The 13,537-nt window shown below is 50.2% G+C and overlaps 1 protein-coding gene across 5 annotated transcripts in view; it reads right to left on the reverse strand.

Annotated features, from left to right (window-relative positions):
- Positions 1 to 8,797, reverse strand: part of LIMS1 (LIM zinc finger domain containing 1) — a 127,731-nt gene extending 118,934 nt beyond the window's left edge. For 3 of the 5 annotated variants that reach the window (XM_043536261.1, XM_037897594.2, XM_043536292.1), the window contains exon 1: positions 8,322 to 8,505. In XM_043536261.1, coding sequence (XP_043392196.1) covers positions 8,322 to 8,353 — 32 coding nt within the window. In that variant the 5' untranslated portion in view covers positions 8,354 to 8,505. Of the gene's footprint in view, positions 1 to 8,321 lie in introns of all 5 variants that reach the window. The other 2 variants (XM_037897586.2, XM_043536274.1) reach the window with 2 other exon arrangements.
- Between the last annotated feature and the right edge of the window lie 4,740 nt (positions 8,798 to 13,537).

Genomic DNA, 13,537 nt, shown 5'->3' on the forward strand with positions numbered 1-13,537 from the left:
GGCTCGAACAGGGGTCCCATGAGATTAGAGAGGAGGGACTGGGGGGCATGAGTACGGAAACATCTTCTCCAATCCTTTAAGGAACCATCCCACCACTGGGTGGGAAAACACCAAGCCCCCCAAAAACCCTGAATGGAAGGGGCGGAGATGGCCGCCAGGAGCACTCTAGGTGAGGACGGGGCCAGCCCCTGCTGCTTGAGGTGCAGGAGGTACTCGAGAATGGCTTGCACCGGGGCTCACACCAACAGGAGAACCTTTTCCACTTGGCCATAGAGGTAGCCCTAGTAGAGGGTTTCCTACTGCCAAGCAGAATCTGCTGCACAGGAAGGGAGCACTGGCTCTCCAATGCGTTTAGCCACAGAGCTTCCACGCTGTCAGGCGTAGTGATTGCAGGTCGGGGTGGAGAAGCCAGCCACCGTCCTGCATGATGAGGTTCCAGTGTAGGAGCAGGACTACCAGGGCCTCCACTGACAGCTCTAGAAGTGTTGTGTACCAGTACTGGCAGGGCCACGCCGGGGCAATGAGGACCACCGCCGCCCTGTCCCTGCGTACCTCGAGCAGGACCTTGTGTACCAAGGTGATCAGGGGAAACACATACATCAAGCCCCCTCCCCAAGGGATCGCAAACGCGTCCGCGACTGAGCCCGGGCTGTGGCCCTGGAACGAGCAGAACTGCGGGCACTGGACGTTGCCCCTGGTGGCAAACAGGTCTACCCAGGGAAACCCCCACCTGCGGAAGAGCAAAAGCACGACGTCCGCTCTGAGCATCCACTCGTGCATGCGATACGACCTGCTGAGGTAGTCCGCCAGCTCGTTTTGCACCCCCGGGAGATATGACACCTTGAAGAGAATGGCATGGGCTACACAAAAGCCCCAGAGGAGGAGAGCCTCGCGACAGAGCAGCAAGGAACAGGCCCCACCCTGCTTGTTTATATAAAACATGGCAGTAGTGTTGTCTGTCAGAACTGTCATGCTGTGACCACTCAGAGTGGCGTGAAAGGTCTGGCAGGCTAGACAAACCGCTCTGAGCTCCTTCACATTGATATGGAGCGACCGCTCTGCTCCAGACCACAAGCCCTGAGTCCTGAGGTCCCCTAGATGAGCCCCCCACCCATGGTCTGGCGCATCCATCACCAACGTCAGGACCAGTTGTGGGGCGGCAAAGGGGATGCCTTCGCAAACTACAGCCTGGGGCTGCCACCACAGCAGGGAGTCCAGCACGTCCCTTGGGGCTGTCACTACCAAGTCCAGGGGGTCCTTGCCTGGGCAGTACACCCGAGCGAGCCACGCCTGCAGAGTTCTGAGTCTCAGTCTGGCATGCCTGACCACATGCGTGCATGCTACCATGTGGCCCAGCAGCCGCAGGCAGCACCTGGCTGTTATCGTTGGAAACTGGCGCAGGGAGGCAACCGCTTGCTGGATAGCTCGGAAGCAGGATACTGGAAGGCTTGCCCTGGCCTGCACCGCGTCCAGGACCGCCCCTATGAATTCCACTCTCTGCATGGGCACGAGAGTGGACTTGGGGACATTGACCAGGAGCCCCAGCTCGCGGAACAATCTCAGGGCCACCTCCACATGTCCCCACACTTCCGCTTCGGATCGACCCGCCAGGAGCCAGTTGTCGAGGTATGGGTAAACCCAGACCCTCTGCCTCTGTAAGAAGGCTGCCACGCATTTCATGAACACCCATGGGGCCGCGGCTAGACTGAACGGGAGAACTGCAAACTAGTAATGTTCTTGGGCCACGGTGAAGCGTAGGAACCGCCGATGAGCTGGGTGGATGGCAATATGAAAGTACGCGTCCTTCATGTCGAGGGCAGCGTACCAATCCCCCGGATCCAGGTAAGGGATGATGCTGCCCAGAGAGACCATGCGGAACAGGGCCTTGACCAGGAACTTGTTGAGCCCTCGCGAGTCTAAAATGGGACGAAGGCCCCTTTTGGCCTTGGGAATGAGGAAGTACCGGGAGTAGAAACCTTTCCCCCTTAGGCCATGCGCCCTTAACACCCCTCCTCCCCCCCACCCCCCCGCTTCCAGCAGCGAGCAAACCTCCTTCTCTCAGAGATGATGCTCGTGAGAGAGGTCCCTGAAGAGGGACGGAGAAGGGGTGTGGGAGGGAAGAGAATTGCAGTGAGTACCCGTTCCATACGGTGCATAAGACCCAACGGTCCAACATAATGCTGGACCACGCACGGGAGAAACGGGCCAGGCGGTTCAGAAAACAAGGGGATGGAGCCGGTGACTGGTCTGGTATGCTGTCCTCGAGCGCACCTTCAAAAGCCTGGCTTAGCGCCTGGCTGGGATTTGTGCTGACCCTGGTTCTGGCCCGGCGCATTATTATTGTTGTTATTGTGCCGTCGCCTGTTATCCCTGCCTCGCCTATGGTAAGGCTCATGCCTATGACGAGGCTGGTACTGGCGCTGAAGGGGAGGCTGCAGCTTAAAGGGCTTCCTCTGTGTCACTGGGGTGTGCATACCCACCGACTTAAGTGTAACCCTCGAGTCCTTGAGGATATGCAGCCTCGCGTCTGTCTGGTCCGACAAGAGCCCGGACCCTTCAAAAGGGAGGTCCTGAAGTGTACGCTGGACCTCAGGCGGCAGGCCTGACTCCTGCAGCCACGCCGAGTGCCTCATGACCACCCCCGACGCGATTGTTCTGGCCGTCGCGTCTGCTGAATCCAGGGAGGCCTGGAGAGAGGTCTTGCCCTCGTCCACCAGGGATGTAAACTCCTGTTGGGAACCTTGCGGGAGGTTGTCCTTAAACTTCTCCGCCGCTGCCCAGGAGTTAAAATTATGCCCGTTGAGAACGGCCTGCTGGTTTGCAATCCTCAACGGAGCAAACCCCTGACGAGTACACCTTTCTGCCAAAAAGGTCCAGGCGTTTTGCCTCCTTGGCCTTATGTGCCAGGGCCTGTTGTCCATGGCGTTCCCTTTCGTTCACCGCCAGGACCACCAGGGAGCATGGACTTGGGTGGCAAAACAAGAATTCGTAGCCCTTTGACGGGGCAAAGTACTTGCGCTTCACACCCTTGGCTGTTGGAGTGCTGGAGACCGGGGTCTGCCATGTAGTCTTATAATTCAATTGGATGGTCTTAATGAGTGGGAGCGCTATTCTAGATGGACCTTCGGGGCTCAAAATGTCCACCATGGGTCCTCCTGCTCCACCATCTCCTCGGCCTGCTACCCCAAGTTCTGGGCGACCCTACACAGTAGCTCCTGGTGAGATCTGTGGTCTATGGGCGGAGGGCCGGACACCGCTGTTCCCACCACCGCCTCATCCGGGGACGACGAGGAGGTTAGCAGCTGCTCGGCCCCCTCTGGCTGGTCCTCCTGCTCCCCTTCTCCCGCTGATCTCTCCAGTTTACACTGGGGGGATGCTGGAGGCCTGGATACTGTAGCTTCCGGCGCCGTCGGGCATCGGTGCAGGGACCGGGACCGCTGCACCGAGTAGCTTGCCTCCAAGCACCTAATCACTTAAGTGTCCACAACAAAGGTATGCTAACTAACTGATAACAGCTATACATAAGACAAAGGCTAAGGGACTGCTCTCATACAAGAGAGAGAGGTTGTTCCAACACCGTCACAGATGGTAAGAAGGAACTGGAGGGGGTCGGGCGGCAGGGGTATATATACACGGCTCAGTGGTGCCACTCAGGGGGCTCTGCTGGCCCGACTGGAGCCGCTAAGGAAAAAAGTTTCCGATGCTCGTGCACGCGAAGCGCGCACACCTAATGTGGAATGGACATGAACAAGCACTTGAAGAAGAATTAGAATTTATAATCCCTATTCCATGATGAGATATCTTTGAGCTATAATTTATCTTAATTAAAACTATCTTTAGATAGGTTTTTTCCTCAAAAAGCATTTTATCAAAAAAATCTGGTTTAAAATTACAAAATCCAATTTTTTTTATTTTTTTACAAAAAATCATTGATTTTTATCCACCTTGCTTTTGAATCACTCAAATGTTTACATAAAATATTATTCTGCTTACATCAGCTGTTTAGACTGGGTTTGCATTTAAATACATGAAAGAACTTAAGGAAAAATACAATGCCTTAAAAAATAACCACCAAAACCAAAATCCCTGTATGAAGAGCTTTAACTGTAAATAAAATGAAACATATAGCCTTATTATCCCTTCCTCCAGATGAGCAGAGTGGACGAGAACCTGGTGCATCTGGGTCAGGGAGTGCAAAAGCACCAAATGCTACCTTCTTGCCTTCATTCTGTCATAAGAACATAAGAGTGGCCATTCTGGGTCAGACCAAAGGTCCATCCAGTCCAGTATCCTGTCTACCGACAGTGGCCAATGCCAGGTGCCCCAGAAGGAGTGAACCTAACAGGTAATGATCAAGTGATCTCTCTCCTGCCATCCAGCTCCACGCTCTGACAAACAGAGGCTAGAGACACCATTCCTTACCCATCCTGGCTAATAGCCATTAATGGACTTAACTGGATAAATTCATTGAGGTTCTCTTTTAAACCCTGTTATAGTCCTAGCCTTCACAACCTCCTCAGGCAAGGAGTTCCACAGGTTGACTGTGAGCTGTGTGAAGAACTTCCTTTTATTTGTTTTAAACCTGCTGCCCATTAATTTCATTTGCTGGCCCCTAGTTCTTATATTATGGGAACAAGTAAATAACTTTTCCTTATTCACTTTCTCCACACCACTCATGATTTTATATACCTCTATCATATCCCCCCTTAGTCTCCTCTTTTCCAAGCTGAAAAGTCCTAGCCTCTTTAATCTCTCCTCATATGGGACCCATTCCAAACCCTAAATCATTTTAGTTGCCCTTTTCTGTACCTTTTCTAATGCCAGTATATCTTTTTTGTGACGAGGGGACCACATCTGTACGCAGTATTCAAGATGTGGGCATACCATGGATTTATAGAAGGTCAATAAGATATTCTCAGTCTTATTCTCTATCCCCTTTTTAATGATTCCTAACATCTCGTTTGCTTTTTTGACTGCCGCTGCACACTGCGTAGACGTCTTCAGAGAACTATCCACAATGACACCAAGATCTTTCTCCTCATTAGTTGTAGCTAAATTAGCTCTCATCATATTGTATGTATAGTTGGGGTTATTTTTTCCAATGTGCATTACTTTAAATCCACATTAAATTTCATTTGCCATTTTGTTGCCCAATCACTTAGTTTTGTGAGATTTTTTTGAAGTTCTTCACAATCTGCTTTGGTCTTAACTATCTTGAGCAGTTTAGTATCATCTGCAAACTTTGCCATCTCACTGTTTACCCCTTTCTCCAGATCATTTATGAATAAGTTTAATAGGACTGGTCCTAGGACTGACCCTTGGGGAACACCACTAGTTACCTCTCTCCATTCTGAAAATTTACCATTTATTCCTACCCTTGGTTCCCTGTCTTTTAATCAGTTCTCAAACCACGAAAGGATCTTCCCTCTTATCCCGTGACAATTTACGAAAGAGCCTTTGGTGAGGGACCTTGTCAAAGGCTTTCTGGAAATCTAAGTACACTATGTCCATTGGATCCCCCTTGTCACGTTTGTTGATCCCCTCAAAGAACTCTAATAGATTAGTAAAACACGATCTCTCTTTACAGAAACCATGTTGACTTTTGCGCAACAATTTATGTTCGTCTAGGTGTCTGACAATTTTATTCTTTATTATTGTTTCAACTAATTTGCCTGGTACTGACGTTAGACTTACCGGTCTTTAATTGCCAGGATCACCTCTGGAGCCCTTTTTAAATATTGGCGTTACATTAGCTATCTTCCAGTCACTGGTTACAGAAGCTGATTTAAAGGACAGGTTACAAACCATAGTTAATAGTTCTGCAATTTCACATTTGAGTTCTTTCAGAACTCTTGGGTGAATGCCATCTGGTCCCTGTGACTTGCTACTGTTAAGTTTCTCAATTAATTCTAAAACCTCCTCTAGTGACACTTCAATCTGTGACAATTCCTCAGATCTGTACCTACAAAGGGATGGCTCAGGTTTGGGAATCTCCCGAACATCCTCAGCCATGAAGACAAGCAAAGAATTAATTTAGTTTCTCTGCAATGACTTGATCGTCTTTAAGTGCTCCTTTTGTATCTCGATTGTCCAGGGGCCCCACTGGTTGTTTAGCAGGCTTCCTGATTCTGATGTATTTAAAAAACATTTTGTTATTACCTTTTGAGTTTTTCACTAGCTGTTCTTCAAACTCCTTTCTCGCTTTTCTTATTACGTTTTTACATCTAATTTTGCAGTGTTTATGCTCCTTTCTACTTACCTCACTAGGATTTGACTTCCACTTTTTAAAAGATGCCTTTTATCTCTCACTGCTTCTTTTACATGGTTGTTAAGTCACAGTGGCTCTTTTTTAGTTCTTTTACTGTGTTTTTTAATTTGGGGTATATATTTAAGTTGAGCCTCTATTATGGTGTCTTTGAAAAGCCTCCATGCAGCTTGCAGGGATTTCACTCTAGTCACTGTACCTTTTAATTTCTGTTTAACTTACCTCCTCATTTTTGCATTTGTCCTTTCAAGCCAGATGGAGGTGTCATGCTAGATTTGGTCATTAGTGAGTTGGAGGAGACCAGGCTTGGGGAAAAGCCACCTTAGTGCATTTACTCACCTTTCCCCTCCCTCCCAATCATCCAATATTCCCATGCAGTCTAAATTTCCCCACCACCATTAATCTAAACTAGCCTGATGGTGGTTTCTAGGAGCAGCTGCTCTAGGAGAGTCCATGGCAAGATGAATTTTGCAGAAGTCATGCTGTTCAAGAGTGTGAGGCTGGGAGCCAGTACTGATACACAGGACCTCTGGATCTCAGGGGCCAAACCCTCTGCTTCTTCCACAACGAAGGGCTTGTTTCACTGCAGTGTTAACTCAAGGTGCAATTTGAGTGTTACCCCTAACTAAGCTCGTGTCTACGCACAAAAATGTATAGCTTGAGTTCAGTTGTCCTTTAAACTTGAGATGACCAGCCTGTCAGGAGCATTGGTGCTGCCAACGATTGCGCTAGTAATGCAGTGGGGATGCAGCTACAGGCTAGAAACTTGAGTTAGCATAACTCATCAGCTGCTAACCCAGTCGCCCTGTGCAGCTTCAGCGCTGCTCCGCAGGATAGCTGCTCTCATTTGAGGTAGGCTAACCCAAACAGAGTAAGGCTATGTGCACCCTATGGACTTCTGCTGGCACAGCTACGTCCGCCAGGGAGGTGCAAATCCCTGAACAACATAGCTGGGCTGGCCCAAGTCCCTAGTGCTTTTGCCACTTGTGGAGGCATGGCTTTAGTTTAGTATATGGGTACAAAACATAGCTTTGCTGATATTGCTGCATCCAGGATGCTTTACCAGCATAATATGCCAGTATTTCTGGGCTGCTGAAGCATTTCTGGAGCAGACATAGGAGTTGCAATGGAGACAAGTCCTTGGTGTATGATGGGCGGGGGGGGGGGAATGGGGGCTGGATACCACCCACACTCATTGCCCCAACACAATCATTCCTAGAAAACTCTACAAGTACAAGCTGGAAGGAAATTTCTGCTAGCCCCTGCTGAGCGCAGGGTCACTGTGAAAGCATGAAGGAGAATGCAGGTTCTGTTACCTCCGAGCGGGAGCCTGGGCGGGACTACTGACACAAAAACTAACCCACGCCTGGGTCTGGCTGTAAGAGCCCACAGGCTTTGCAAGGCGCAGATCACACCCTGCAGCAGGGGGGAACACCGCGAGCCGGTCACACGCTGCATCTGGGACTCTGAGTCACACCCCACCCCCGCCTGAAACCTTCCAACCCGGGCCCAGCTTTACAGGGGTGCAGAAGCAGCGCCCGGTGTTCAACCGCCGGCGCTTTGTCACTCCCACTTTACTAACAAGCCCCCAGAAGCAGCCACCGGGGTGGTCACCCCACTGGCCTGCCTAATAACCCAGGTCTCTGCAGTCCGCCCAGACCCAGCTACTGCCTTCCCTGCTCCGCTCCGCCCGCGGTGCTTGGCCCCTGCCCGCCAGACCCAGCTGCGGGATCGCTGCTCTCCCCCGTACACGCGCGCACCCCAGCCTGGCCGCTGCCGGCGGCGGAGCGCATCCCCAGGACTTGGGGTGCCACTGCAGCACCTCCCGGGGATCCGGGGTCTCTGCCCCGCTGCCGCACGCAGGGAGGCTGCGGGGAAGTTGGGGGGCTGGCTCCCGCTCAGCGCCCTGACCGCTCACGCAAGCCGCGGGAGGACAGGGGAGGCCGGGGAGCGAGCGCCGCCCTGCGAGGAGCGGGAGCCGCAGAGCCCGCAGCGCAGCCCGGCCCAGAAGGGATGAATGGGGCCGGGCGGGCTGGCGCTGCTGACGGGCTCTTACCTGTTGGTCATTCCCGCCGCGACCCCCAACATCCCGGCAGCCGCCTCCCGCCAGGCAACTTCGCGCCCTGCCCCGGGCAGGTCCCGCGCCGCAGCGAGGAGGAGCAGGAAGGCGCAGAGGGGGGCTCGGACAGGCAGCAATGGCGCTCCCCGGCCCGCTGCCTGCAGCGCTGCTGCTCCGCCGCCAGGGAAGAGAGCGCACCCGGTGCCCGCCCCCTCCCACTTTCCCCGCCCGCCGGCCGGCCGGCCACGCTGCGCCGCTGCCGGGCTTGCTGCTGGCCCGGGCGCTCTCCCGCCGTAGGCAGCGCGGGGGTGCTGCAGGCCAGGGCGGCTGCTGTCCCCTGGGTACGTGGTCACACGCGCGGCGCCGGCCGGACGCCGCCTCCCTGGGCCGGGCGAGGGGCGAGCACACGGCGGGGCTGGCCCCGGGGCTTTAGGCGCGCTCGCTAGTTGCGGCAGCCCGCAGCGGCCCATGGGGCTAGGCGCTGGGCGAAGGCGAGACAGAGATGGGCCCTCTCCAGCGCGCTGAGCCAGCCCTCACTTTGGCGGGCCTCGGGGGCTGCGGCAAAGCGGCATTTGCCGCCCTCCTTCCTCTCTCCCTCCCTCCCCGCCCGCGGGAGCCTTCCGGCTTGACTGAGACGGGTCTTAGGCTGAGCTGGCAGCGCCGAGCTCAAGGGGAGTTTTGCCTCAGCTGTAGGAGCAGCCACCTTAGCCTGTGGTAGGGTTGGTCTTTGCTTGAACGCTTCTTCCTTTTCCAAACTTTTAAATGGTCTGTGTGAGGGGCGGAACAGAAGAGAGAATGAGACTGGAAGATGAGGGGAGAAAGCCATCATGTTCCCTACTCTGGCCTATGACCTAGTTTCCACTGAAATCATCTCCTGAGGTCTGTTTTTAAAAGCCCCACTAGGCTGCTATTCAGTTAATAAATGTTCTCACTGAATTTAAGAGCATAGTTGAGTCAAGGTTCATTGGTTACAGTTTATTTTCCTGACTCATGAGTTTTTTTTCCAAGAGACAGTGATGGCCTGCGGCTTCCACAGGATATTAAGTACAGAGGCTGCCCTTACCCAAAGCCCAGTCAAAAATGACTAGACCCTTTCCCCTCATTTAGAAGGACAACAGGTTTTTTTCTACTCAAAGAAACAAATGTTTCTTTGAGTAGAAAAAGTAAACTGTAAAGTTTAAGACCCACATCTAGAACACCAATATGAATTTTTTCAAAGGAAATTTAGTCAATGCACAATCATGTAATTCGATTATCCACATATTTCATGTGCCTGTAGAGAAACACAACCAGAGAAAATGGTTTCATTAAGAAAGCCAAGAGGAGTCAAATGAAGTAGACATTAGACCAGCCGTTCTCAGCTCACAGACCAACTACTACACAGCTGTGGCCCAATTGTGTGCGAAAGGCCGCCGGGTTGCACGGGGTCCAGGTTCCCAGTTGCCTGGTAGCCCAGTGCAGCGGGGTGGGGGTCGCCGGCCAGCCCTGTGTGGTGGAAGTCCGGGGCTGCTGCCTGGCCTTTCAGAGACCAGGTTCCCAGCTGCCTGGCCGCCCAGCACGGCAGGGTTGGGGTCGCTGGCCAGCCTGGCCCCACAGATTCTGGGATCCCTGCTGCCTAGCCCCCCACCCAGGGCTCTGCTCCTGGCCCCATCCGTGGAAAGGTCTGTGGGCAGGAGAGCAGCACTGCATGACCCAGGTAACACCTTGGGGGCTGCATATGCAGCCCACAGTGATGAATAGGTTGAGAACTACTATGTTAGACAATGCCCAGGACTGTTTTCTCAGAACTGTACATTGCCATCAAAACAACATTTCATTCAAATTCTTTTTCCATTATATGTTCTATACTGAATGTATGCAGCTATGAAACTCAGTAACTTACACTGGCAGATCTGTTCTCTCTCTTTCCCCCAGGTAAGAGTGACTCAACACTTGCTTATTCGTTAGGTGCCTACCTCAACACTTTCTACTCTACCAGTGCCAGATTCTATTTTAACAGCCCTATTTTCAAATCCAGCTGTGATATTTACCAGTCCTCTTGAAGGGGAAGGTAATGCCAGTGCCAAACTAAGATTTCTTTATTTACAAATGAGACTCCTCTGTCATCAAAATAGCCAACAATATGAGCAAAACAAAGAAGAAAAAACTCTAGGGCAGAGAAAATATGGACAGCGTATAAGGCCTTATTGACACAGTCAGTATCCTGGTCAAGAATTCAACAGAAAAACAAAGCCTTTCTAATATTTCTTTAAAGCAGCATGGCTTTTTAAAGAGAAGGTCGGGCTGTTTTCACAGTACATGTTGGAAAGTATTCAAAATGAATAAAGAACAATCTGTGGCTGTAGTTTTTCCAATAGGCTTAATTCTTCAAAAGAGGAAAAGACAGTAACCATGAGATCAGAGGTAAAATTCTGTCATTGATTAAAATCTGGTTCAGTAATAGGAATGCATAGCCAATAAATCAATACAGACAAAGGCCAGATCAAACTGCTGCATAGGTAGTCACCAAAGGCCAGCAATCTATTGATTGTATGGTTTGAGTTTGGAAAACTGGTCATTTTCCAGTTTGCCAGGGAACAAGTACCTGAGAACAATTACTGGCAGAGTTGGATAGCAGCATACCCCTAAATCTGTGTTAATAATGATGCTCTATATATTTATATATCTATATATATTTACATACAAAAGCCACAATATTAAAAAGGATGTCAAGGTTGCAAAGTCAAGCGTACAAAAAATTGGTAAATGGAAGAATTAAGCTAGCCTGTGCAACTTCAGTTCAGCCCCCTTATGTGTTTGCATTAATTACATGATCCCACACTTCACCCCTCACCCCCCCCCCCATATCTTCAAAACCTTTTACACTTCACCTGGAAATCAGCTGATATCTGTGGTTACTGGTGTGCACTGGTAGTCATGTGCTTTCTAAAGGAAACAACATTTAATAAACTGGCAGATGTGTTCTGCACTACATGCAGTTTTTGAACTACTTTAGCACAGCCCCATATAAAGCATAATGCACTAGTAATTTAATATTAAAGTGATAAAGGCACTGTTAATCATGGAGATGACTGTGTCCCAACAGCTGTATAAATTTAGCTCAAATATAAGAAAGCACTTTTTGCAAATGCTGCTACATGAAAATCTGGAAGTTGATGGTTTCCAAAACCTGCCCCTCCCTAGGGTGGTGGTTAGACCATCTCAGTCCAGGGTGTTGTCTTTTTTCTGGTGTGGTAGTATGCAATATCAGAGAGTCTCAGCCAATATTCCACTACAATATGTGTATTCTAATGAAGCTGTGAAATTCACTGTCTCAGGATATTTGCGGAAAATAGTTTAGTAAGATGCAAAAAATTATTAAATATTTAACCCATTTAGGTACTATATACATTTAGGCTTTGACTATTTCCTTCTAATGCAGTATTCACTCATTTCAACCACTATGTACATAACATACTTATGTGGCCCCATCAGTATTTGAGGTCTCACAATCTTTAATGTACCCATCTTCACAACACCACTGTGATGTAGGGAAGAGCTACTAGCCCCATTTTACAAGTGAGGAAACAGAGTAAGTGGCTTGCTCAAGATCACACAGAATGTCTCTGACAAAGCATGAAACAACATAGGGCTCCCAAGTCCTAGTTAGCACTCTAACTCCAGTTGACAAATCCTTCCTCCTTTCGCTTTTGGCACCTCCATGCTAGACAATGATAAATAAGCTTTAGTTAGGCCTATGCTTTTGGCCTTGTATACAAACATCTTTCTCTCAAAATCTCCCCCTATTGTTGAAGTGCCAGTGCAACACCGCTAGGGTTAGCAATGGTGGCAATTACGTAGGCTGGTCACTTGCTCTGAGCAGGCCTAGATGACCTGAAGTGCTGGCACTAGTGATAAAACTATCATTGCAGTGCTGGCAGGAGAGTTTCAGTAACAATTGGCTGTAGATACAGCTATAAAACCAAGCTGGTGAAAAATACAATTATCTGCCTTCTGATGAGTAAATTTCTGTGAGCTTTCAACACCTGAGTTAATGTCTGATTTGGTTTCTTTGTTATTTTCAGGATTAATTCAATTTGATGGGGAAAATCTTTAAAGATATCATAAGGCATGCCTACCCTCAAAGCACCCCCTGCTGGCTGAGTGTGGCACTGCTGGTGCTCTCTGCCTCAATTCCCTCCTCCACAGTGGGTCCTCTCAGCCTCCCCCACACAGCCTGGAGTTGGTATCATAGCTTAGCTGTATGGCCAAGTCAATAACAAAAACCTGACCCCTTTCATGATAACAAAAGTCCATACAAACCAATAGTACTTTTATTCTACTTGGACTTTCAGCCCTCCTTGTGGGCCTCCTTATAAGTGGCTCTAACAGCCCTGACTCCCAAGCTACTGCTCTGGAATCCCCTCACAGTCCCAGCGCCTCTGTGCTACCTTTCAGTCTCTCTGGCTCTGAGACCGAGCACTGACACTCAGGCTGCTTCCCTGGAGTTCCCTGCTTCTCCCACAGCCTACTTCAGTAGCTCAGCTTGCTCCCTGTGGTTCCTCTCCAGCTCCATCTACTTCAACTGGGTCTTGACGCTCAGCTTCCAAATCTTCAACTCCCTCTCCTTACTCCCGGGGCCCCTAGCTGCCCCTTTGCTATGTCTTTCTACCCAAAGTTCAAGTTCTTCACAAGACCGAACCTTTTAATATGTCCTTTTAATATGTCCACATAAAAAAATCCTACACCTGGGGACTTGCCCTCTCTCCTCTTCAAGGGTCAGACCCTCCTTCTGTGCCCCACCTTTCCACACCAACAGCACACCAGAGCATTTCTTCCTGACCAGTACTGGGGTACTTCCTGCACTGCAGCTTTTGTCAGTCCTCCAAAATCTACCAGAGGATTGTCAGCATCTACCTTTGCTGCACCGCTAGCAGGGGTAGCATGTCTTCCACTCTTTTCCCCTTTGTTAGGAGGGGTACACCAGCCTGGGAAGGTGGATTTCCTCAGCCAAAGAAGGCATCTATACTTCTGTCCCCTAATTCCTCCTTGATTAGAGGGGTGGGATCTCATGATCCTACTTCTTCTACCACATTGTCATATGCATGTCTGCCCCTTAGCACACCCTGCTGGCTGCGCATGGCACTGCAGGTGCTCTCCACCTCAGTTGCCTCCTTCAGAGTGGGTCCCCTTAGCCTTCCCCATACAGGTAGGAGTTGGTGCCATACCTTCGC

The sequence above is a fragment of the Chelonia mydas genome, chromosome 1, assembly GCF_015237465.2.
Source record: "Chelonia mydas isolate rCheMyd1 chromosome 1, rCheMyd1.pri.v2, whole genome shotgun sequence".
Classification (NCBI taxonomy): Eukaryota; Metazoa; Chordata; order Testudines; family Cheloniidae; genus Chelonia; species Chelonia mydas.